Source organism: Pectinophora gossypiella, chromosome 23, assembly GCF_024362695.1.
Source record: "Pectinophora gossypiella chromosome 23, ilPecGoss1.1, whole genome shotgun sequence".
Lineage (NCBI taxonomy): Eukaryota > Metazoa > Arthropoda > Insecta > Lepidoptera > Gelechiidae > Pectinophora > Pectinophora gossypiella.
The window spans coordinates 6,591,660-6,619,295 of NC_065426.1; the positions used below are offsets into that span (position 1 = coordinate 6,591,660).

General features: G+C 37.4%; 1 protein-coding gene and 1 non-coding gene across 5 annotated transcripts in view; one reads left to right on the forward strand and one right to left on the reverse strand.

Moving 5' to 3' along the window:
• Nucleotides 1–27,636, forward strand: part of LOC126377517 (uncharacterized) — a 136,428-nt gene that overhangs the window by 45,621 nt on the left and 63,171 nt on the right. For all 4 annotated transcript variants that reach the window (XM_050025289.1, XM_050025290.1, XM_050025291.1 and 1 more), the window contains one exon: nt 16,939–17,003. In XM_050025289.1, the coding sequence (XP_049881246.1) occupies nt 16,939–17,003 (65 nt within the window). The remainder of the gene's footprint in view (nt 1–16,938; nt 17,004–27,636) is intronic.
• Trnal-cag (transfer RNA leucine (anticodon CAG)) lies at nt 15,097–15,168 on the reverse strand. Its single transcript has one exon. It is a non-coding gene; the product is annotated as a tRNA-Leu (tRNA).

The following is a 27,636-nucleotide window of genomic DNA, read 5'->3' on the forward strand; positions in this document are numbered from 1 at the left end:
CACTGCTGGGCACAGGCCTCCCCTCAATCAACTAGAGGAGATATCGAGCATACTCTACCACGCTGCTCCACTTGTGGAGGTGTTTTACGGCTAATAACCGGGACCAACGGGTTGACGTCCCGCCAAAGCATGGAATCATAAACATAACATAACAAAATACTTTATTGCACAAACAGGAAATACAGAATAAAAGAGAAAGAGTGCTATATGCCGCCTTATGGCTAAGTAGCAACTCTGCCAGGCAACCTTAGCATAGTAGATACTTAATATTATAATAATATAGCGGGATAGCGCAACATAGGAATACTTGTAAGTCATATAAAAATAAAAAACAAAGATAGATAATAGTATAAATAAAACATTCAAGACAAACTTATTCTAAGGTGGGCAAAGGATCTCTTCCACACAACCTTAGGCAGAAGTTATAATACACTTGTAGGTACAACTCCAGTGTGATTAGCTAGTTTAAAACTAGGTAAAATTTTTTGGTATTTTTAACCCGGATTAAAATTATAATAGAAAAAGAAATAGAGGCTTTGTTGAAGAAAATCACAACAGAATCTGATTTTTCAAAAAAAAAACATTTTTATTTTTTCGCTATAAGGCAACAATTTGCGAAAGAGAAATTAAATCGAAACTATCTGACCATTTAAATTCTAGTTGTAAGTTTCTATGCACGGGTGGTTGCTATAAAAGTAAAAATCATTTAAAATAGTCTAAATAGGTCATGAACTGGAAACAGAATTTTTTATCTACCGCATCATTAGAAGAATTACTTAATGTCGTGTCAGGGTCACGTTTGGGTCTATAAATCATGTCGGGACGTGGCCTGACCCTTAGAAGACCCTGCGTGACATGGAATTAAATATTTATTGATACTGAAATAGATGGCAACATTTATTTGTCAATTTTGTTTGGTCGTATTTACTGAGCTAAACTTAGAACACGTTCGGCTGCTTATTTTCCCGGGCATGTCGTAAAAACCGACAGACGAATTTTGACATTTCTAACATTTCTTCTTCTTCGTGTGGATTGTGAGGTGGATTACCAACTTCATCAAACCTGGTGTTACTATTGAGCCGCCACAACCCCTGACATGACTCATGTAACGACTAAGTACTGACATCAGTAAGTAGTAACTGGGACCAACGGCTTAACGTGCCTTCCGAAGCATGGATCGTCTTACTTTCGGACAATCAGGTGATCAGCCTGTAATGTCCTTACCAAACTACGGACCACAAAGTAATATTTATTGATACTGTAATATATGGCAACACTGCAGGTTTGGTCTGATTTATTTGACAATTTTGTTTGGTCGTATTTACTGAGCTGAACACGTTCAGCTGCTTATTTTCCCGGGCATGTCGTAAAAACCGACAGACGAATTTTGACATTTCTCACGTGATAGACCACTATGTGGCTGGTTACTTGTTACAATACAAAACAATACAATACAAATACACTTTATTGCACCAAAATAAAAAGAAATAATTACAAAGAGACTCTTAACACCACACTTAATATTATAAGTATGTTTTTTTTTTTTCTTTTAACATTAACATACCCGTACATAAGTTCACAACTATATTCTCGATTGGAGAAGTCAAAGGTACATCACTCGTGATGAACTAATTTAAGTATATTAAGCAGATCTTTTTTTAGTTTGGAATTACATTTATTTATTCTTTAGGTAATAAATAATCCAGTGTAGACTTTTTTTAAGTTTGTATCTAGTACAGAAGCAAGTGGTATGCTTATATCTCGTCCGGCCAAGTAGTTAATGCCATTGCGGCAAACCTACAATAAGTCAGGTAAAAAAAAAACTTACATCTGGTGGCTTAGGTAATCACTGTAGTCATCCCGATAGGATTTGCATAGTGAAGCAGTGAGTGAAACAGTGAGTTGCAGAAAGGATCAACCAATAGCATTCTATACTGTTTTTTAACCCCAGTGTAAATAAATAACCAATGTAAATTGTGTTACTAGCGCATGTGTATAACTACAGCATATCATACTCGTAACAAGTATCACTATCGCTCTGTCGGATTTTACGACATGACCGGGAAAACAAGCATATAATAACGCTCATTATCGTTCGCTCTATATTGACGTTCATTTTGAGGTTATACTTAAAGTCGTTTTGTTAGGATGTATCGTATAGGTGCCAGCCATATTTGACAGCCTACCTCATTCAGTCATTAAAAACTTAAGCGCATGTGTAAAACTAGTGGCAATGGCTGATTCCAGATTATTACAACAATACACCCATTATACGAGTGCTAGTCTCCCGTTCATCGTCGACCGAGTGTGGAGAATATAGCACTTTTTCCCACTTTTTTTTTAATTTTATTTTTTGCAAATGCACCGACCCACTGGGCAGAGACCGACAGTTATAATGTATCGCCGCATGACTGACGCGCACAGTGGTACTTAACCGGAAAGATGTAATCAATGTGGTATCGTAAAATAAACAAACAGTATTTTAATATTTGTGCTGATTCCAGTAAACACCATCTAGAGGTAATTTTATTATTTTATTTTAAGTTTTGTCCGTCATTTTCTTATCCACCGAAAAGGAAAGGGACGGGTAATTGACAGGCATAAGGTTTATGGAACACACGTCAATTTAAAACAGAAATTTAAACAATCGTCTCAAAATTTTACAGCGCCGAATAACCCGATAGTTGACAGCACACGTCTAACGGGTTGCATAGTGAGATGCCTATTTGATTCGCTTGGGTTAATCATTCATTTACTAATTCATTTTAAAATTGACAGCTGCGAATTATCCGTCCCTTCCCTTTAGGATGTGTCTGAAGGAATCAGGGCCAGTATTTTAATAATAACTCAATTTAAGCATAAAGTTAAATACAAAATTATTTATTCGCATTAAATAAGGTTTTGCAGATGTTAAATTTACTATAAAACCAGTTTTTGCCTATTTGGCTTACAGTCTAGTATGCAAAAATAGCTATCCTTAAACTTGTAATCATTAGTAGGTTAACGGAGGCAAAAAACAGAAAAAGAAATAATGAATACAAGTAATCTTTACTTAATGAGAATTTAATAGGACATCCTATTACTATAAATTAAAATATAATTTAGGAAAACTAAACTAACTACTATAGCCGTCCTTCAAATAAAAACACTGCACTGTTTAGTTATTTAATTATTCTATCCAAGAAGGTTTAAACTATAAAGTAAAGGATATTGTAAAGTAAGTATATCGGTGAATAAACAAATTAACAAAAAAACTATGGCGAGCTGTAGCGAGCGGGCGGGTGGACAGTACGCTTATTTGGCGCGCGATTGGCACCAATAGGTGGCGCGTTTATGTTACTCGCTATACTACTTAGATTGTTCTTCAACTTTTATCTCTATAAAGTTTAATTCTTCGATTTAAAGTATCTTGGTCCAGTTGATCGGTCAATGACCGGGATGATAAGCAACATGTTACTATCATTTCCCGTTTCAGATAATTTAGGAATCGAACTAATACATTTTTTTTGTATTTTTTATTCATTTCAATTTAGGAATATCCTTCCTATCCCATTTTTCAAAAACAAAATGTGGTTGCTCCATTGAGCAAAGTAGTTTAGTTTTTCTTATATTATATTTTAATTTGTAGTAATAGAACGTCTTATTAAACTCTCATTCAATAAAGATTATTCGTATTCATTCATTATTTTTTACTGATTGACCCATTGGGAAATACCATGCTAGTACACATGATATTTCCCAATGGTTCAATCGTGAATAAATTCGCTCAAAAATATGTAGGTATATTAAAATTATTTTACACTATCTTGCAAAATATAGTGGTCCCACTGGGCTTAATGGTTAAAATTATTTTGTTAACTACATTTGCCAAAGATAGTTTGGCTTGATTTCCGTGTGTAATATTGTTTAAAATGCAGCGGCTGGGTCATACAAAAACCAGTGAAATACTTAAACATAAAATCTGCAGTGTTAAATTAAGTGACAGAGTGAGAAACAGTGTGATATGCGAGGGATATGGTGTGAAAGATGATGTAGCGTCTAAGATTGAGGAGTTCTTACGAGTAGGTTGGTTTGGTAAAGGATAATAGGATTACGAAAGCGGTATATATGGCGAAGGTTGTTGGTTAGGCTGGCAAAGGAAGACCTAGAAGGACGTACATTGACTAAATTGGAGATGTCATTAGAAAAGGTTTAGTTCGATCGAAGCAAATGACATTCCAAAGTCTGCTTACCTGGGTGGGAAATAGGCATGAGTTTATGTACGTATGTATGGTAAACATAGGAGACGTTTAGCTGCTAATATCCGGGCATGTCGTTAATCCGAAAGTGGGATTGTGTTTTTAATATGATGGGCAATTGTTATAGGCTATAGGCTGATCCCTTACCGCCATAAAAATCATCGAATCCATCTTTGGACTTCGTATGAAGAGTGGTTGCAAGTTGTCGTTGACTAACAACTCCCTCGGTATTCAAGTTGTTAAAATTCCCAACGTGCTTAATGAAATTTTTAAGTATAATCTTCGCAATAATAACCTACTTTACAATACAAGACACCTATAGAATGTAAACAAAATATACAAATGTTCCACACTCCGGTAACGACCAATAAAACGTGTCACATAATGAGATCATTTCACTTTTGTACTGCAAATAATTATTTGTTGAAATGTCATTTACTTTGTACAGGTAAGTTTTACGACTCCATACTTTGTTTGTTGTACTAATTGACTGCCGTGACAAAATGAACTTGAAAATAAAGGAAAATTGTCGACTTAGCATAACGAAATGCTCATTTAGGGTCGCTTATTGTAATCATAATATGATGATGAGTGCACTGATTTAAGCACGCCAATATCCCCGAAGGAGCAGACAGAGGTTGTATATTTTACACCAACTCCTCGCCAGCTATGTAATATTGCCATTAACCAGGCACAAATCCTGAAAACCACGGGATGTTAATTATTCATGATCCAAACATCATCATCTCCTTAGCATTATCCCATTTGTCACAGGGTCCGCTTACCTAACCTGAACATTTGACAGGTCAGGTTTTTTACAGAAGCGATTGCCTATCTGACCCTCCAACCCGCGAAGGAAAAACCAGCCCAATACAGGTCAGGTCACATGTATCTCAGAAAGTGCATTTCTCGGGAATGTGGATTTCCTCTCGACGTTTTCCTTCACCGCTGAGCACGTGATAATCATTTATTATCCTAACGTGAATTCGAAAACAAATTCGACAATCATTGGTGTACCTGTGCTGGATTCGAACCTGCGACCTCAAAGTGAGAGGCAAGCTTTCTACAACTGGGCCAACACGGCTCCAAACGTGAATTCTTATAAAGTCGAACCCCAGCTTAACTCAGAATCATGAGTCGGATTCAGCTCATGATTCTGAGTTAATATGAAGTAGAATTTTCCGTTGAAGATCCCCGTTTGAGCAGTAAGTCAGTACACCATAGGACTAGAGTGATTAAATTCCTTAAATATGTTCATGGGTTTAAACCACTAGTAAAAAATTAATTAGCGAATGAAAAGGTAAAGTACAGCCATCACGGTAATTCCAAATTAAAGACAAATTACAATGAATGAAGTCATATAATTGGTCAAAATATCCAAAGAACTAAGTTGAAAAAGTTTTGGTACATTTAGCCGATGTTTTTTTACCATCCGACCTTCGGAGAGTAAGAGGAATGATGAGTCATGGAGCATTCTATGGTATATTTTGTTTATTGCCGTTAATAAAAGTAAAAACCCATTAACGATTCATTGTTTACGGATGTAAAACAATAAGAAAAGGAATGGATAGGTTTAATTACAGGTATGATACTCGATGGTCGCAGGGAATATCGCATACCTACTTGTTCTGTAACTCACATTCATGTTGGTTGAAATATATGTCGTGGCCAGATCGTAGAATTGATGTGTTCGACCATTTCTTGAAATGTTCATATTTCATGAAATAGCCAACTTAAGTTGACCATAATTAAAACACATAATAACGGGTTCTTACCCGACTCTCTGGAGTGGGAGTCTCATATCTCTACTTTAAACGCGGTAAGAACCCGTTATTACTCGTATGTGTTTTAACGTTCAATGATATTTCAATCAACCTTTGTCCATATCGTTAATGTAGGCGGTGTCCATGCTATGTGGAGTAATAAAAAAATAGTCCATTAATTTCTTAGGTTCAAAATGATGTACCTATTATGGGTTCATCGATTATAATATCAATAAAGTTTTAAGTATAATCGACACCAGCGCCACCGGTGGATAATGTTACTAATTTTACGATATGATTTGCCAAAGTTTGGACATATCATGAATTAATCATGCATTTAGTTGCTCATATTGTTAAACGTTTTATGTTCATTGATTTGGCCAAACTATATCATGATGTGGCCAACGTGTGATATTATATTTCATGAAATATGACCATTTCATGAAATGATCGAGCACATCATGAAATGATCAATTCTAAGATCTGGCCACGACATATATACTCTGTCAGACCCTGCCAGAACATAAAGTTAGTGGACAGGAGCAAGCCAATCTGAGAGATTGAGATCGTTAGGCTGCGTTTCCATTGACGCGGAGCTGTGCGGAGATGAGCGGGATGTGCAGGAATCGACCAAACACCGTGAGGGAGAGAGTGACAGAGCGTCTTTGTTTTTAGCTCTCTCGAACGCTGTGATTGGTTAAATTCGCACATCTTCGCTCTTCTCCGCTCATCTCCGCGTCATTGGAAACTCCGGCTTTACACTCGTAACGTAACATAAACATAAGTTCACAACTATATCCCAATTGGGGTAGACAGAAGTATATCCATCGCAACATGAACTAAGTACCCAGTACCTACACCTCACCGAGTTCTCTGTTAGACCAACGTGATATGTGTCAGCCGTATGGCCGTGTGTAATGGTCGAGCCAACTGTGTTAGTGAAAACTGCACTTAGATAAATTAATAACTAATTGGTTGCTGTGAACCACAGGACCATAGAGACTCATTTATTCATTACTTACTCACAAATTTATTTCTAAATTTAGTCTTGTTTCTTCCTCAATCAAACCGAACACGTTTCTATAGGAAACTTCAATTAACTAGCCTTGGTAGTAGCCTTGCTAGAGACATTGTATTTTTCCAAGCGATGGCGCGTGAAAATTAATGAATTGTTGTTTTTAGGATGTTCTTCCTTCTCCTTGTTAAATAATGGAATACATAAATATGAATACTACTATAAAAGGGACACTCTCTAACTTGCATCGATACGAGCTTGGAGCGAGCTTGAATCGAGCTTGAAGTGAGCATTGTTTACATCAGCCCCTTTAGTCTATGTCGTGGCATTCACGTGGTCTTCATGTCTGTCTAGGAGGATAACATTTGTCACTTGTTTTATGATGAAAAACCTTTCTTTAGTGGTGTGTTAGAATCGTAGTATGGGAAATAGGCGTGTTCTTATGTACTTATATGCATATTTGAAGCCTTTATTGAAGATTAAAAGGTCGTCACTATACCATGGAAATGATGTACGCGCTGCCCATATACCCCGTAACAAATAGACATGCAATCTCTGTAAAAAGTGTCCGCGGCGAATCTTGTCTCGTAACCGAAACGTGACTATACAGCGATATTGCACTTTATTTGAACAGCCATAACATCTTAATTAGAGGGAACGAACTTATACTATCCACATAACTTCATGTATACGTATTTACAACACGGTTCGGTAGCTTTTTCAGAAAATCTCCTCAGCGAATGTGAGTCTATTCGTTTATAGTATGTCAGTGGCTGCCCATAGACGCCGTGCCATAAAAGCCGTGGTTGGTTAGGACCCAGTTGGTAGAACGCTTGCCTCTCACTTTGATGTACGAATCCAGAATCGAAAAACGGGATAATGCTAGGGTTGGATAAGTGGCTGCCCATAGACCTTGTAAAATAAATGTCAAATTTTTATTTGAAAATTTTTACCAGCCGACCTCGCTATGACGAGCGGCATATCGACGCCAAAATAAGGGTTTCGTCATACGGAAACTTCTAAAGCCTCCGTCACATAGAGGTTACGTCACATTTATAATTAAAATCAAGTACTTATGTTTTAAAACTGGTAAGCTCTGAGCCTTTTTCTTTCTTTTCCAGACATTAACTTTGGGCCCTAAGCCAGGCGCGCACTACGAGTTTTTCGCCGCGCGGCAGAAATAAGCAGCGGCATAATGTCGCACTGTAATTCTGTACCAAACAGTAAATTGTATTGCGCGCACTTGACGGCAGAGCCACCGCAGCGGTGCAGTATTACAGTGCGACATTATGCTGCTGCTCTTTTCTGCCGCGCGGCGAAATAGTCGTAGTGCGCGCTTGGCCTTACTGCCAGAATTTTTGTCCAATTCGAGCATATTAAATTATCTACCTACCTTTAAAATGTCGAGGAAAATTACATGATTATTAAAATATCGTTATATCGTTAAGGTATAATTTATTAAAGAACAAATCTGTAATAATATAAACATAAAATGATATATAATTTACACTAATCTAATACTTGAACCTTGAATAATGCCTTAAAATTGATTAAACGCAACCTTCAACTTTATAGACTCTTAAAAAAATAACTATTATTTACATAAATCTCACGATATTAATTATTACTGGGGCGAGTAGAGTCGTGAATTGTAAGGAAAACACATTTTTGCGTTTTGTTGTCAGAATATTTTCTAATGGTTTAATTTCCTTCAATTTCGGACCTGTCAAATCTCCAGGTTAGGTAAGCGGACCCCGTGTAAAACGGGATAATGTTAGGGAGATGATACATACATACATAAACTCACGCCTATTTCCCACCGGGGTAAGCAGAGACTATAGAATTCCATTTGCTTCGATCCTGACACACTTCTCTTGCTTCCTCCACATTCATCAATCGCTTCATACACGCACGCCGGTTCAGAGTAGATCGTATTGAACCTTTTCTAAGGACATCTCCAATTTGGTCATCATAAGTCCTTCTCGGTCTTTCTCTGCCAGCCCTACCATCAACTTTCGCTTTATATACCGCTTTTGCAATCCTATTATCCTTCATCCGCTCTACGTGTCCAAACCAACCTAACATTCCCTTCTCAATAGGGAGATGATGATTTTTAATTTCCTTCTATTCTGGTCTGCGGGAGGGAATAAAATGGGGGATGTCGTTAAAACCGATAGATAGATTGATATTATTATCAATGAGTTATTATATACATATATGAGTTTTTAGTTTATAAATAATAAATAAATAAATAAAATCATTTTATTTCAGGCATGTAACCCATATTTACATTAGAAATAAAATTAAAATTACAATTCAAAAATTAAAATTCCAAAATCAACAAAATACAATTGTAAAATTAAATTAAGTTAAAACTAAATCAAATTAGAAAAATACTCAAATAAATACAATACAATACAATAATTTTATTTCAGACCATGTGTCCATAATTGTTAGTAACAGTATAAACTTATACATACTATGTTAGTGGCAAAAAAAAAATTACAATAAAATAACCTCACCTCCGTATGTGTAGCTGCACCCAATGACGCTTTATGAGACATTTAAAAAATCTAAAAATCTCTCTGTAAAAAAGACAGGTCCGGAATTAAAAATACCATTAGAAAAAATTGTATTGTACTGTACTATACTATTGTGTAATCTTACAATATGTAAGATTAAGATACTGAGACTACACAATACAAAATATTTTCTAATGGTATTTTTAATTCTGGACCTGTCTTTTCAGGTCAGGTAAGCGGACTCAATGTTGATGCAGGTATTCCCCATTTTAGGAAAATTTTGAAGAAAAGTACTTGTGTCCTTGTTGATAACCAAAATTATGTTCTTAACAACCTCTAATTACAAGTCGTCTTTGAGGCACAGACAATGAAAACAACTATCGTTCGCCATTGAAGTGTAGGTCGTCCCATTGACACATTACTTCGGGTATCATCTGTGATGGCACTAATTAAAACATCCTGTATAGTACCTACTGTCACACCCCGGACACTTTATACAAAAAACCTCGTTTTACACAGACACGCGCATTTGTGTGTGTGCCGTCTGATGCTCATACGGTTGAAGACTAAGACAGAGGCGGGTGAGGTACTTAGTTTACCTTACCCTTACTTAGCTCTACCGCTGTGCTTTCAGCTTAATACTTCGAAATGTAACAGCTTATCTAAGTCGGCTTGTTCCATTTTGGACCGTACCATCACTTACTTGAGTAGACGCGAACCTAGTAACAAATTCTCAATAGTACCTAAAAACACGACTGTATTTTTACCTACTCACATCCGACATCTCTATTCTACAACAAAGACTCGCTAATTTACTCTCAATGTCAGAGATGAATCACTACGTCTATTATAAAAAGTCGAAACCATTGGAACTATGCGATCAGCTGTTTGCGCGTAATGGCGGCAAACGTCATTGACATACATCGCCGTTTGATGTAATCATATACTTTAGAAGCGAGCGACTTATTCTGATGCAGACGAATGATTTTAATTCATCATCAGCCCGTTAACGTCCCCACTGCTGGGGCACGGGCCTTCCCTATGGATGGATAGGGAGATCGGGCCTTAAACCATCACGCGGGCCCAGTGCGGATTGATGGTTATTAACGACTGCTAATGCAGCCGGGACTAACGGCTTAACGTGCCTTCCGAAGCTCGGAGGAGCTCGAGATGAAAACTTTTTTTTTTGTGGTCACCATCCTATGACCGCCCTTTGCGAAAGTTGCTTAACTTCAACAATCGCAGACCGAGCGCGTTTACCGCTGCGCCACCAAGCTCCTCATGCGGGATTTTAATTATTAGCCGTAATTTTCGCGCGACTAGACAAAACCAGTTTTAAATTCAAGCTTCTCCATAATGTAATCACATTGGGTGAAAATGCCATGAATGGCTTCAAGGAAATGATGATACGGCGCAGCGTCCCGTTGTTTTTGCTCGACTTGGCAGGCGCACTTGCCACCTACAGATACACAATTATTAGCAAAACTCAATGACAAGCGTTTGAGATTATAGTTTTATATTATGACATTCTTAGCATATATTGACATTTGTACTGTTGTTCTGACGAATAAAATTCTATATGAATGCTTACCCCATGTTGCGGGCCCAAACCTAATCTATTACCATCCAGTATACAGTAGATTGAATATCATAAGTGTCTGTGGGTTATTTTACTGATCATTTGTGGCTCTGCCCATTCTGTCTGTATAAATGTAATATTAGTATGTATAACAGTATACGGATGTGTCCTCCAAATTGTCGACAATCTTCCTCATACCAACAGTAAGCGCGCCTCTCTGACATCACGATCGCAACAACCTTGTTACGACATCGCGTTTAATATTCAGAATACGTTCAGAGGTCATTCAACGGAACGTTACAGAGATCGCGATGCACATGTCATGTGACTCGGTTTTGTTTACGTTTTTTTTATATAAGGTCACATTTCGACATGTTTTTTTAGTTTTAATGTCGGGCGGGTAAAGTCTACGTTGTGGCGCAATTTTAGTTTTTAGATTTCCTTTCTTGTTTTATAAAAGACGTCAATATTATCGAATAATTTTAATCAAAAGGCGGACGGAAAGTTCACTTTCCAGGGGTCGGATTGAAGTACTCTCCAGAGTTGGATTTGGATACTTTCTGGGGACCAGGTGGAGTACTGTGCAAGGTCGGCTTACAGTACTTTCCAACCACAAGGTGTGTACTTTCCAAGGTCGGATTGGAGCACTTATCAGGCTCTGTAAGGGAATTACAGTACCCACTTACTTACCAAATTCCACGCGAACATAGCCGCGGGCGACACCTAGCTACTTACCCATTAATTTTCTGAATCCAAGTGCACAGTGTTTTCTTTATAAGTACTGGAATGTTTCGTTAACTTTGATCATAATTTGTGTTTCATAATAAGCTTGAAAATGAGCAAAAATTGTTCTTCAGTAAAGTTAGTAACTAAATTCCAGGGAATTATCGTTCGTTCCCGTTTGATACAAAGTATTCTTTAACTTAATACCTTTGATTTGTAAATGGAAACATTGTTATGTACTTATCAGCGATTTTTTTTTTTCATTTGGCGACTTCGGAAAACGCTACTTGTATAAACATATCTGGGAGGTTAAAATGGCCACATCGAAGCAATTCATCTAAGAAAGCAATCAATGATATTAATTTTTTTTTGTTTGTTTTGATTTTTTTTTTATTTGATTTTTGATTTCTGGATTGGGTGGTGAAATAGGCCCTTTACTTGCCGGTTACTGGCTTGGACTGCTTACTTGTAGTAACACGTCTTTAATATCGTATCGTAAACGCGCTGTGTCAAATCGTACCGTCTAAAATAATACTCACTTAAATAAGTTAATGCTGTTTAACTTTTCGACTTGACTGTAAGCTATGCGCCATTTTGAAATACGAAGCTTATACTTATGTTGTATTTGTTCTGGTTTTCGTTTATTAAGTTATAAACTTTTCATAGCCTCGAGAAAAGTCTTGAATGAAACAATAATATTATGCTTGCAAGGCAAAATAATATGAATAATAGTATGTTTTACTTCTCTCACACAAAATAAATTATTTTTTCTAAAAGCAGTACCAATTACCCGTCGTTGAGTTCTTTGTAAAGAAACATGTCGTTCGGAATGTCTGAAGTAGTTCTTATATACTTTTTTTTGGGCTGAATCCGGCTTATGTTTGAATGAATTCAAACTCAAGCAACAGGCTTGCGAGCCTATTGCTATTAACCGGGTACAAATCCTGAAAACCACATTCTGTTATCAATTATCTGTGATCCAATATTGCGACAAAATTGAGGTTTATACTCGGTTTACTGTAGCTCGCTCCCTATTACATGAAGCTTATTTGAAAATAGCTGGCGAGGAGTGGGTATTTACTGTACCTATCTAAATACTAGGCGAAGCCTATCTTACGGGATATAGGTGTGATGCTATGTTATATTATGTATTTAGCTTTATGCTAAATACTAAATACATATAATGGGAATCGAACCCGGGACCTCCGGATCGTGAGCCCAACGCTTAACCACTGTATCACGGAGAGCGTTATTGGAGATGTCCTTAAAAAAGTTTTAGTACGATCTACTGTAAACCGGTTGATGAATGTGTGAAGTGTGTCTGGATCGAAGCAAATGGAATTCCATAGTCTCTGCATGCTTTTATGAGAAATAGGCATGATTATATGTATGTATGTTACAAAATATAGCAGTTCTGAACTTGGGCGCGGATATGAAACGATTGATGAATGTGGAGGAAGCATTAGAACTGTGTCAGGATCGAAGTAAGTAGAAATCCATGATCTATGGATCTATAGCTAATGGAATAAAAATGTACAAATATATATTTAGTCTCAATCAAGTTTTTAGTAGTTCTCAACCAAGTATGTCAACAATTTATACGTAACTGTTTATGCGTTCTTTACATTCCGAAGTATTGCATCAGTTAGCTTAACTCAACATGTTTTCTGTTGGCCTAGGTCCAATGTAGAAAGTTGTCACTTTAAGGACTTAAACTCAATGCATACATCGGAAATGTTGTAATGTTGGAGATTTTTTGAAGCTGATGAACTAAGTTCCTTTCGCTTCACCAAGTTTTCAGTTAAACCAACGTGATAGGTTTTTTTTGACGTGATTATTATTATTATTAATATTCAAATTATAATTATATATGTATTCAACTATTCAGTTGTGTTTTCCTTTCTCTGTTTTATGGTAATTGTCCAATTTGTTTTTGAAGGTGTTGATGCTAGAAGCGGAGACCACGTCCTGCGGCAGCCCGTTCCACGCTGTTACTACTCTGTTAGTCAGGAAATGCTTATGGGGGTTGTTGTTTGAAATTCTTTTACAGAGTTTGAGCGTATGACCTCTTAGATTGGTGTTATGATTGAACAAGTATAGTGCTTCAAAGTTGTCCACGTCATAGTAACTGTTTAAGATTTTGTATGTCTCTATTAAGTCTCCACGCTCCCTGCGAGCTTGCAGTGTGGTGATTTATTGTAGATTTGCCGCAGATGGCATTAACTACTTGGCCGGACAAATGGGGGGCGCTGAAGGCTCTCACCCGGAACGTGATAGGTCATATCACCGTCTATAATGGTCGAGTTTAATAAGGGACTATCCAGGGTATGTTCCATCATGGGTATGTCACATCTTCAACCGATTTATATTTTGATCAAACTAAAGAGAAGCAACATAATTCTATACATTTAGGACCAAATATCAAGCAGCAATTATTTTTACAATATGCATCTGCCATTAAATTGTATTTTAGTATAATTATGTACCCGAGTAATGAAAAATAGGTAATTATCACAGTTAAACTGTGTGAGAACTGATATTAGGCAGCTAAATTACTCAATTGTATAAAAATATGCATGTCATGTTATGTGGGCATGTCGTAAAAACCGACAGAGGGATTGTGTCATCTAACATGATGGACTAATGTTATGGGCGATAGGCTGATCCCTTATCACCATAAGGTTCATCATATCCATCTTTGGACTTCGTATCAACAGTGGCTGCAAGTTGTCTTTGATTACTTGTGGCTCTGCCCACCCCATTAGGGATTACGGGCGTGAGTTTATGTATGTATGTATAAAAATATTTTATGTCTATTTTTTTAAATAACGTCTAGGGCACTGTGCCGAAGTTTTTCATGCAGCTTCTTTTCCCCGGCTATACGAACGTCTCATCCGCCTAAAACTACTGCAGCTTCTCGCTCGCTAGTTTTAGGCGGATGAGACGTTCGTTATATAAAAATTGACGATTCAAAGTGTAACTATGTTAACATAACATACATAACATAAACAGCCTATATACGTCTCACTGCTGGGCACAGGCCTCCCCTCAATCAACCGGAGGGGGTATGGAGCATACTCCACCACGCTGCTCCACTGCGGGTTGGTGGAGGTGTTTTTACGGCTAATAGCCGGGACCAACGGCTTAACGTGCCCTCCAAAGCAAGGAATCATCTTACTTTTCGGGACAATCAGGTGATCCAAGCCTGAAAAGTCCTTACCAAACAAAGGACAGTCTCACAAAGTGATTTCGACAATGTCCCCATCGGGAATCGAACCCGGACCTCCAGATCCTGAGCCTAACGCTCTAACCACTAAACCACGGAGGCTGGTAACTATGTTACCTACTGAATAAAGATATTTTTGGATTTGAATTTGATTTAAACTGAACAACGCCATCTATATTGTTTTTGGTGAACGTAGCCTGGAAAGTTACTCATTGGCGGTAGATAGGTAGTAGGTATACCGAGGTACCTTTATATAAAAAAGAAAAACTACAATAAAATAATCTTAAGCCAATCAACAACTTGATTAGTCTCAATCCTAATCCATCATCAAGATCTAACAACAATAATAATTATTATTACTAATTATTAATCAATAACAACATCGCACATCCGACACGTGAGCCGAGATAACTGCGCATGCGCGTAACCACAAAGATATGCCTATTAAAGCCTATTAAAATGCTTGTAAAAACAAATAATCTTACTATAATAGAATTCGTTCCGGCAACATTGTATGAATTATTTATTATGCGTTAAGTGTAATGATTTGTGGTAACACTCATACAATTTTTACGACTGGCTTCTGTGCTGTGGTTAATTATGGATTGATTTTATTAGTATGCTTATTAGCAACCCTAATCACTTTTCTCGGGAACTGTTGTTTATTCATGTTTTCCTATGTAGTAGTGATAGGCGAATGTGAATGATTCATTCGAATGGGTTCAGTCGGATCCAGATTTTTCGTTCCAGGGACCCTCCGCGTGGGACCGGTGTAGGACCCACCATGGAAAGTCGAAGCATCACCTGCATAAATGGGGCTTAAAGGAGTCGCCATACTGTTAATGTGGTCACCCGGATCAAACCGTATCTCACATAGTGAACGAGTGCCATCTACACCGTTTCCTAGGTGGCATAGCCGGGCTGCATTGTGTGACGGATGCGGTAGACACTTGGCTAGGGGACCTTAAGCTGGATATATGATCCACGCAGGATATTTTATTTTTGTCTGCCATACGCAATCATAATAATTCGATTGGGTAGGTATTCGAATTGACATTTGAAAAGTAGTTTTAACTTCAAAATCCGTGGGGCTTAGAAAACAGGAAAAAGAAAAAAAAGAAAAAAGTTTATGTAGGTAAAATCTACGACACACATATACATTTACAACATTAAAATATACACACATAACAGTTGATGGTTGCGATGATTGCGAGTGTGGAGTATCACCACAAACTATGGCTCACCTTTTGTGCTGTCCTAAGTGCCCTAACACCTGCACTATTGAAGACCTGTACGAAGCCACTGACAATGCCGTAAGCGTGGCCAATTATTGGTCAGCAAAAATTTAGCTTCGATCGCCATCGACTCGCAAAGAAGAAGTAAAAAGAATACTTAAAACAAAAATATCAACTTGCTAAGATGCTTCGAATAAAATACTCGCATGTCTGGAGTCTGTTGGTGGACGGGGGACGTTTTGACTCATCGTCCTTTGCGATCTCAATTTTTACCCGGATTGAAACAATTCTTCTCGATTTTAATTTTCTCTTTGTGAGTTTCCCTAATCACGAGTAAATAATACAAAAATCATGGGTTGAATTTTATGTTCTTTATTCGCACCTCGTCAACCATAGAAAATAGGTTTTTGGGGTAAGCAGAGACTATGGAATTCCATTTGCTTCGATCCTGCCATACTTCTCTCCCTTCCACATTCATCAATCCTTTCATACACGCACGCCGGTTCAGAGTAGATCGTACTGAAACTTTTCAAAGGAAATCTCCAATTTGGTCAATGTACGTAATGTTATGTATGTGTGTAATAGGTTTTAAACTACTTTTAAACAACCTTCTAAATGTAAATGTATTTTGTTTCAGACTCGCCAAAATGCATCAAAGTTGGAGCGGAGTTAGTTCTGTGGTGTTAGCCCTCATATTATTTAGTAAGTACTAAATATGAACACTCAATCCTTATTTGTTAGGTAATTTATTATGAAAATACGAATAGAATTCACCTTTACAAGCTGTAATAGTTATAATTATATTATTATAAATGAGGATTTATTCAATTTATAATTCTTATATATTTAGTTAAATACTTACTCATTATTATTGTAATTGGTTATTTTATTGTAATTTTTTTTGCCACTAACATAGTATGTATATAAGTTTATACTGTTACTAACAATTATGGACACATGGTCTGAAATAAAATTATTGTATTGTATTGTATTGTATTATACTCTTTCACCGCAAGGTTGCCTGGCAGAAATTGCAGTTTTGCAATAAGTTCGCCCATTGAGCTTGTTTTATTCGTCTGTACATGTCCTGAGTTTATGTTTTGTGCAATAAGGAGGAGGTTCTCAATTCGTCGAGATCTTTTTGTTAAGTATGTTCTGTTTTGCTTTATAGTTTTTGCGTGTTTATCTAATTCTCTTTTCTGTGATTGTTTTGTAGTTAATGTCATTTATTTGACGCCGGCTTTTTAATTGCCTTTTTAAATTTTGTAAAATACTTAATTATATGTGAAATCTCGCGGCTTTAAGGTGGTTAATCTGTCACAGCAGCGAAAGTCGTTCAAGCAAACGTGTTCTGAATAGTGAAAGCACTAAGAACTGTATTGCCGTTGGACAGTTGCAAGAAGTATTGGTCTATGTATAGATATATCCCTCAAATGGCTGTCTGTATATTGTTCTATTGGAGACTGGCAGCGTATTATACAGGGTGTTAGTGACATGGTAACGAATACTCAGGGGGATGATCCAGACCATGATTCTGAGTTAATATCAAGTGGAATTTTCCGTCGCAAAATTCACGACTATTTTTGTGATTTTTTTTTATTATTTTCGATTCTATTCTTTTACGATGGAAAATTTCACTTGATACTAACTCAGAATACTGAGCTGATCAACTCTCTCACATACATACACTCCGTACAAGTGTGTACAGGTAGCCATATAGGTAAGTATTATGGGTGTTAGTGACACCGTAACGACTATTAAAGGGGATGATTCAAACCATGATTCTGATATGTTGTTCATATGAAGTGGAATTTCTTGTCGGATAATTCATAAAAATTGTAGTGTTTTTTTAAATTATTTTCAGTTTCATACTTTTGCGACGGAAAATTCCACTTGATATCTCTCAAAGTTTTCGTTACGATGCCACTAACACACTGTCTAATGTAAAAAAATACCCTCATCCTCTCACCACCTCTGGATCTTACTTAAGTAAGATGTGAGGTAAATCTAGCTAAACGCTCGATGCGAAATAGTGCGGGGCGGAGCGTTACCATTCTCTACTTTATTGCATTACATAAACAGCCTACATACGTCCCACTGCTGGGCACAGGCCTCCCGTCAATCAACCGGAGAGGGTATGGAGCATACTCCACCACGCTGCTCCAATGCGGGTTGGTGGAAGTGTTTTTACGGCTAATAGCCGGGACCAACGGCTTAACGTGCCCTTCGAAACACGGAATCATCTTACTTTTTCGGACAATCAGGTGATTCAAGCCTGAAAAGTCCTTACCAAACAAAAGCCAGTCTCACAAAGTGATTTCGACAATGTCCCCATCGGGAATCGAACCTGGACCTCCAGATCGTGAACCTAACGCTCTAACCACTAGACCACGGAGGCTGTTTTAATGCCCGTAAACCGTTAAGGAGTAAAAGAGCGCGAACAGACTATCTATCTCGCTCACACTTATGTGGGAATGCGGACACGGTGAGAACTATTTTTTTATATGGAGTGCCCTTTTGTGTTACTGTTAATCCTCCATCTTAAGACTTAAATCCCAAATCTTGTTTTCAGTTGCGTCTGGTTATTAGGTAACCTTTGGGGACTCTAGAGCCTTCACCGGAATAATAAAAACCCTGATACCAGAGTTGCTGAGGTTGGTCATCAACCTCACAACCCACACGATAGAAGATTTTGTTTAAAGTATATACAGTAAATCTAAGCGTGTAGTGAGGACTATGTGTGCTAGCATCGACACGCCGCCGTCATCCCTCTGAATCGTTGGATTGTGGCTGGACACTTCTTGATACTTGCCATTAAAATTGATGTGACTTACAGTAGATTTCCATCCATCCATAGGAAAGGCCCGTGCCCCAGCAGTGGGGACGTTAATGGGCTGATGATGATGATGATGATCGTAGATTTGACTACCGATATTCAAGCACCAAAAGATTTTGATAAAGTTGGAAAAAGCGAAAGTGGCTCGGGATTTAGTAAGTAAAATTCCGCATGGTTTCTGCCTACCCCAATGGAAAGTATCCGTGTATACGTTTTTTTACAAATATAATTAAAAGCCGATTTTGAATATTTTTCATAATATTTATTCTTGTTCTTTGGTTTAGGGTCTACCAAAATTTTAATAATTAATGCAGTATCATTTTACTTCCCAATTTTCATCAAATTACATAAAATATATAATATAACTTTTAAGGCAAAATCTCATTAAAATTAAAATTACAAAATAATTATTAAAATTCATGATACGCTTAGTCTCCTCCTGTGGGTTGTGAGGTGGATTACCAACCTCATCAACCCTGGTGTCAGGGTTATTATTGAGCCGCCAAAGGACCCTGACATGGCTCTTGAAACGACTACGTACTTACATCAGTAAGTAGTAACCGGCTTAACGTCTTAACGTGCCTTCCGATGCTTAATCATTGGCTTAACGTGCCTTCCGAATCACGGATCATCTTACTTTACACGCTTCGGATTTTCGTTTTTTTTATCTTTATACGCTTAGTAATTCTTGAAACTCATCAGTTAGTGATTATTTAGAACATATGAATGCATGGGATTAACTGTCTGAGAACTGATATTAGGCAGCTAAATTACTCAATTGTATAAAAATATTTTATGTTTATTTTTTTTATTTTTTTAAGAACGTTTAGAGCCCTGAGCCGAGGTTTTTCTTGCAGCTTCTTTTCCCCGGCTATACAGGTTGTGAGAAGCTGCAGTAGTTTTAGGTGGATGAGACGTTCGTTATGTAAAAATTGAGGGTTCAAAGTGTAACTATGTTACCTACTGAATAAAGATATTTTTGAATTTGAATTTTGAATCATTGATCTATTGGGCAACGGACTGATCATTTTACCTGACATTTCTTGGGACTATCAAAAGTGGATGAGAAGATGTCTTCTGATTACTTCTGGCTCTGCCCAGTCCATTAAGGATTACGCGCATAAGTTTATATATCTGTAATATCAATTAGATAATTTAAGATGCTTTATAGAAATCAGACAGAAGAAGTGAGGAGGAGGACAGGAGTCCTGTACGGCTTTGAAATAGACTGCTTTGTAGGGTTAAAATGCGCATCGTGATAACATTTTGTCATGGTCATTTTATCGATTGGTGCTAATATGTGAACTCAAATCATGTCGTTTTGTCAAAATATGAATAAAATTACGTGGCACGCATGTTAAAAAACAAACTTATCGATTGCGACAAAGTTTATTGAATCGATCGATTTATCAGGTTGCGTAAGTTAGCCCTGCTGGGCGCCATCCCACTCGCATCAGACAGCACTGCGGGGCAAAAGGCAAGAGGGATACCACTGCCCCAATTTTCCCTAAAAAGTAACATGGAGAGGAATACACCGACAAGAGCGTGGCTTTTAAATTTGTAATGACAGTAATCAGAAATAATTATCATTCATTCAACGTAATTATCCTGGAAAAACTCGTTCTAGTAAAGAACTTATACGATAAGTACAATACGATATAAATAAGCACTTAATTAAAAGATTAATTGTAAGATAGAAAAAGGAAACGGACAAAAATAAGCTTCTTTTTTGTTAGTTAAATATGAGTAAGGCACCATATTAAATGGATATATACCAATATCGTTTGAAGAAAAATGAAAGAACGTACATTAAGTCATTATTAACTTAAGTCAAAGCTTAATAATGCTTAAAACAGAAATTAAAATAATTTCAAATGTAATTATCTCAGTTCTTATTAATTATACAGACATGATGAACAATTATTATGGGCACCTTTCGTTAAATCAATCTTCCGTGGTCCAGTGGTTGAGCGTTGGGCTCACGATCCGGAGGTTCTGGGTTCGATTCCCGGTGGGGACATATTACAAAAATTACTCTGTGGGCCCTAGTTTGGTTAGGAGATGATCCGCTAAATCAGAAGGCACGTTAAGCCGCGTTGGTCCCGGTTACTACTAACTGATGTAAGTAAGTAGTCGTTACATGTGCCATGTCAGGGGCCTTTGGCCGCTCAATGGTAACCCTGACATCCTGGATGAGGTTGATACTCCACCTCACAATCCACAGAATAGAAGAAGAAATCTATCTTGAGACTTCGTATCAGCAATGAATGCCTGTTGTCTTTGATTACTTATGGCTCTGCTCATGCCGTTAGGAATTACGGAGGTGACTTTGTGTATTTATACATGTGTGCAGTGTTCAGAGGACTCGTGACTGGCATCGTAATGTGACGAGTTTGAATCCCGGTTCCGGTTTTAAATCAGTGAATATACTTTATTGCACTTAACAACTAGTTACATCACAAACATGAAATGGACGTTTACAAGGGAGGACTTATCTTTAAGAGAGATCTCTTCCAGCCAACACAGAGGTAGTATAAGAATATCCGCGGGAGAATAAAAAGAGGTGCAATATATGAAATACATTATAGGTATAATAATTATATCTACATAATTATAAAACCGTTTAAAAATAATAATAACTAAAGTGAATTCGCCGGTCATAGGATGGGTGACCAAAAAAAAAAAAGTTTTCATCTCGAGCTCCTCCGTGCTTCGGAAGGCACGTTAAGCCGTTGGTCCCGGCTGCATTAGCAGTCGTTAATAACCACCAATCCGCACTGGGCCCGCGTGGTGGTTTAAGGCCCGATCTCCCTATCCATCCATAGGGAAGGCCCGTGCCCCAGCAGTGGGGACGTTAATGGACTGATGATGATGATGATGAAAGTGAATTCGACTTTTTAGTTTGTATTCACGTTTGGATCACAGATAATTGCCAAGATTGATAATTTATAAGGCCGCCAGATTGTACTGTATCTTTCGTTATTTTTTTTTTTTTTTCATGTCCATGCGTGTAAAACTTGCTTTCTATATTTTGTGCAATAAAGTATATTTGTGTTATATATTTGTATTGTGTTGTATAATTTATGTCACGTGGTTTTCAGGATTTGTGCCCGGGCAATGGCAATAGGTTCGCCAATGGCTCGCCCTCTATTAAATAAGACTTAAATATATATCTGGCGAGGAGTGTGTATACTATAATAAACCTCTGCCTACCCCTTTGGGATACAGGCGTGTAGCTATTTTATGTCATGTTTAAGATTTTTTAGCATCAATTCTAAGTGTTAATTTGTAAGTACTTGAAAACCGCATAAAAATAAAACTATCATCCTAAAATATTTAAATAAATATTTGCCGAGAATAAGATGGACTTGACCTTTTAAGTCAAATGAAGCCTTAACCTATGACTTGTAAATATTAATAAAATTTAACTTCTAAATAGGCGCTGGCACTATTCAAAGAGCGATTGAGCGGTCATGAGTGATTCTAGTCCTGCTATTTTAGAAACAAATAATTATTATAATTAAAGCACATAATAACGGGTTCTTACCGCGTTTAAATGGAGATAATAACCGCGTAAACTTAAAACAATGTATAAATAATTATTATGTTGAAGAAAAGTTGACAGACTAAGTAATTGTTAGAGAATGATACAGATATATCTGGTAAAAATAAGACAAAATAATATCATAACATATGCTCACGACTATATCCCAATTGGGGTAGTCAGAGGTACATCGCAAGATGAACTAAGTACCAACACCTCACCGAGCTTTCTGTTAGACCAACGTGATAGGTGGTGAGCCGTATCGCCTTCTACAATGGTCGAGCCAACTGTGTTAGTGAAAAACTGCACTTAAGATAATTTGATAACTCATTGGTGCAAGTCCGTGGTTCGAGCCGGCGTTCCCCTTTTGAGAAGCAAGCCAATGTACCCACAGGACAGGACTACAGAGACAAGAGAATAAACCGACTTGAAATTCGATAAGATCGTTTTAAAATCTATTGATGTTCGAATCTCGTTCACCTTAATGACGGTCACCTTACTTGTATTTAGTATATTATTGTATAATTAATGCTATCAGACCGATTTAGGGTCCACATAATATCAGCGTCGTGGTTCACGCCGCGACTTGTGCTGAGTGAGGCCCAAAAATCTCAGGACGTCCATCACCACCTTATGGTCATTTCGACAAACATCCGTCTTGCTTTTTTGTAATTGTTTTAGTGGAAATTTGATATGATGTTGTTGTCTTTTTTTTGTGTGTGGCGTCCTTTTATAATGAACTTTTTCTATTCTATTCTATTCTATTTATATGTCTATTTGTGGAAACCTATAATAATAATTGGCTCCCCTGGTTCCCCTGTATCGTATATATTTTTTATATGTATATATATATTGTTTAAAGTAGCTGTTGGTTTTCCGAAAAATAAATAAATAAATAAATAAATATCATTAGACTTGAGGTTTTAACAGGTTCGAACCTGTTTATAGTTTAGCTACATCCCTATTACTAAGGGCATGAATCTCCGTACATAACGCTCCCTGTTTGAAACAAAAGCCGGTGTAACATATGACGAGAATGACTACAAAATAATATTATAAGGTATGCAAGTATCAAGATTGTTAAGCTACGGTATGCAAGTACAGATAGATAGTCCGATTAGTTGAGCAACTCGCAACAACCTTGATTAGTGGCCCTCTATGGTTCGGCCCAGGGATGGATTTAGGGTCCTGTGGTCAAGGGCCCTCGTAAAACAAGACGCCGTTAAAGTAAATTAATAGCTCAATTTAATGTGTGAATGTTAATCCGGTCATTTATGACTTCGTGTTATAAGTGACTGTTGGTAGTTCGGTTAGGGTACACCTAATCCGGGTGAGAACCCTCAGTCTTCCCCAGTTGTTCAGCCAAGTAGTTAATGCCATCTGAGGCAAAACTATAACGAATCACGTTAAAAAGAACACGCATAATATTTTTTTATGATAATAATATTATGTGTAGAGTTTTTGAACTCAGTGTTTGTATAGTTAGGGCCTGTCGAAAGCTAAAAATTGGTATGCAGACAATTTTTTTTTGGTCTTTTATTTACTTAAGGGCTTTTAACAAAATTTGTTATGTGTATGCCAGCCCCATCGATCAAGACTGACTAAAACTGATAAAATGATAAAAATCATATTTCATTCATGCCCCCACCCACAACAGCCTAAGATGTGATGCTGTTGTGAATGAAAGTATAAATCAAATAAGATTCTCTGCTCGTAGGCTCTGATAAAAAGGCCTCCAAGATACCGTGACTCATAAAAAAATCAAGCATTTTTTCGACATTTGCCGTTAACTCCTACTAAGAGGGCTTTTCGCAGTTTTCAAGGTAGGAAGCTAAAAATTAGTAATATTAGCAAAAGTTAGTATTCATAAAGAAGATAGATAGAGGATTGAGAGGATGTAAAAAGCATAATAATATATTGCCCCATACTAAATTCAGCCCTGGCTACCATACAAACGCTGGATTGAAATACGGGCAAGTTAGACTATCAATTGCGCCCAGAGAACTAATGACAGTATCTCCAGAATTGTTTTAGCAGGTCGTTGCGTACGGAGATTCACGCCCTTGGCATAGGGATGTACTCAACCTATAAAAGGGTTTGAACATCGATAGATTTTGATACGATCTTATTGATTTTAAAAGGAGTTCTTTCTCTTGTCACTGCGGTCCTGTCACTGGCTTGCTTCTCAAAAGGGTAGCGCCGACTCGAACCCCGTGAAAATGGGATAATGCTAGAGATGATGATCAAAAGTGGTACGGTCACGAGCATTAATATGTATACAGTTTGGTACCATGTCACATTAACTTTTTTGACAAATTGAACTGTAAGTCTCACTAAATGTCAAATATGTTACTGCGACAGAGTCCTAAAGTGGGTACATTTTATAGCTCATGACTGTACTTGTGGCTCTGTTAGCGATTACAGACTAATTAATATGTTAGTAATATAACACATACACACACAGTTGGCTTGACCATCGTAGACGGCGATACGGCTCACCACCAATCACGTTGGTCTAACAGACTCAGTGAGGTGTTAGGAACTTAGTGTTGCGATGGATACCTCTGACTACCCCATAGGGATATATATATAGTCGTAAGCTTATGTTATGTTATTCTCGTGATGAGTGGGTTATGAAGAGTTGTATATCCGATAATGTTATCAGCATTGGATCACATTTCTTTTTGTATTTATTGTTTCCCTTTTTGACTTTTATAAAGTTTTAAAAAATTGTTTTAGTCTGCGTGCCAGTTCTTGTAATCCCTGAGGTATATGAGTGGTAAGACAGGGGAGTCGTCGCCTTCTACAGGTAATGAACATCACGCCAGCATCTTTTTGAAAAAACCCTCCATTTCTGATGAGACCTAAAATTTTTATCTTGGATTAAAACTAGCGTGTTTATTGTGAGGTTTTCTTTTTTAGCAAAAATCACATCTGAATGATGTGAATTTTTAGCGTAAGCCGTGGTTGCCTAATTTGTAGAATTCTTGACTCTCACTTTGAGGTTGCAGGGTCAATCCAGTACAGGCCTAAACCAATGATTGTTGAATTTGTTTTCGAATTCATGTTTCAATCATAAATGATTATCACGTACAGTGGTGATGGAAGACATCGTGGGGAAACCCACATTCCCGAGAAATGCATTTTCTGACGTATGTGACCTAACAATATTAGGCTGGTTTTCCCTTCGCGGATTGGAAGGTCAGACGGGCAGTCGCTTCTGTAAAAAACTGGACCTGGAATTTTAAGGTTAGATAATTGGACCCTGTGAAAAACGGGATAATGCTAGGGGGATGATAATGAATGACGTGATTTTTTTTAAAAAGAGGGTTACATTGTTTTTACTATAAAGCAACGATATCGATTCAGCAGAGAACAGACCGCCTCTACTTTAGCGACCCTTTGAAATTAATTCTCAGTCGCTATTCAGCGCTTTTGATTTGTACAAAGTTCGACTGATAACTTCGTAAGTTCAAACTTAGAATCAATTTTATTCACTGATTAAACTAAGTAGATACGCACTGATTTTGAATTCAAATCGGTTTGTAACTTGTAACACATTACACCTACTTTAAGGATATTTGATAATTGAACAATTATTACGTAAAAACTAGTGAGTTATTTAATAATTTTGTACTTATTTTCGAGGTCCTTTTTCTAAATTAAATCGGGAACCAAACCCACTGGCAGGGAAGTTATGGTCATGATGTCTAAGCGTTACACCATAGAGGTCATCCTATTATTATTGTCTCGGTAATGCTGGCGACTTTTGCATCACTTTTTCTTTCCTTTTTTCTTTTTATTGACTTCGCATTTCATTTTACACTAGTGTTTTTGTCTATGTGCCATCATCAATCATTCCACTGGAGGCTGGCTGTCATAAGATCATAATTATTGATAATGATCTTCTTCTGTCGTGTGGATTATGAGGTGGATTACCAACCTCACCAACTCTGGTGTCAGGGTTACTATTGAGCCGCCATAGGTCCCTGACATGACTCAGGTAACGACTACGTACTTACATTAGTAAGTAATAGCCAGGACCAACGGCTTAACGCCTTCCGAAGCACGGATCATCTTACTTTTGGTCAATCAGGTAATCAGCCTGTAATGTTCTAACCAAACTAGGGATCACAATTTTTTGTGATATGTCCCCACCGGGATTCGAACCCTGGCCCTCCGGATCGTAAGCACAATGCTCAACCACTGGACCACGGAGGCCGTTATTGATAATGATTATTATTTGGTTGCCCGAAAGCCGTTGGTTCCGGCTATGAGCCGTGAAAACGCCATAAATGCTCCATACCCGCTCTGGTTGATTAAGGGGAGACCTGTGCCCAGCAGTGGGACGTATATTGGCTGTTTATATTATGTGTATTAGTCATTTTTGTTCCTACTGACCTTTATTAGTAGGTATTAATGTGAAAATCACGTAAGTACCCACTATTAATTATCCTAGTAAATTAAAACCCGTTCGTCCGACACCGTAGGCTTCATTAAGTGAATATTTTATAATAGATAATTAATTCATTTTAAAATATTTAATAACGCTGCTTTTCATTAATTTATTGACTGTGAAGCTAAATTACGTCACTCGCGAGTAGTCGCGAGTCGTAATTCGATGGAAATGAGAAAACATTATTACAGGTTAATTAACAGTCGTATTTGTATGTTTTATCTACCTACAACATTTAAATTAGCTACGGCTTTTCATGACGTGATTTTTTTTGCCACAAATGGCGTCAACTGGAACTGGAACCTGACAGAGGGCAGCAGTAAGTACTATTCAGAGGCGGACGACAGGAGTCCTAGTACGGCTTTGAAATAAACAACTTTGGGCGCCATCCACTCGCGTCAGACATAGTACTGCGGGGCGGAAGGCAAGAGGGAAACCACTGCCCTATTTTTCCCTAAAAAGTAGCATGAAGAATGTTACACCGACAATAGCGTGGCTC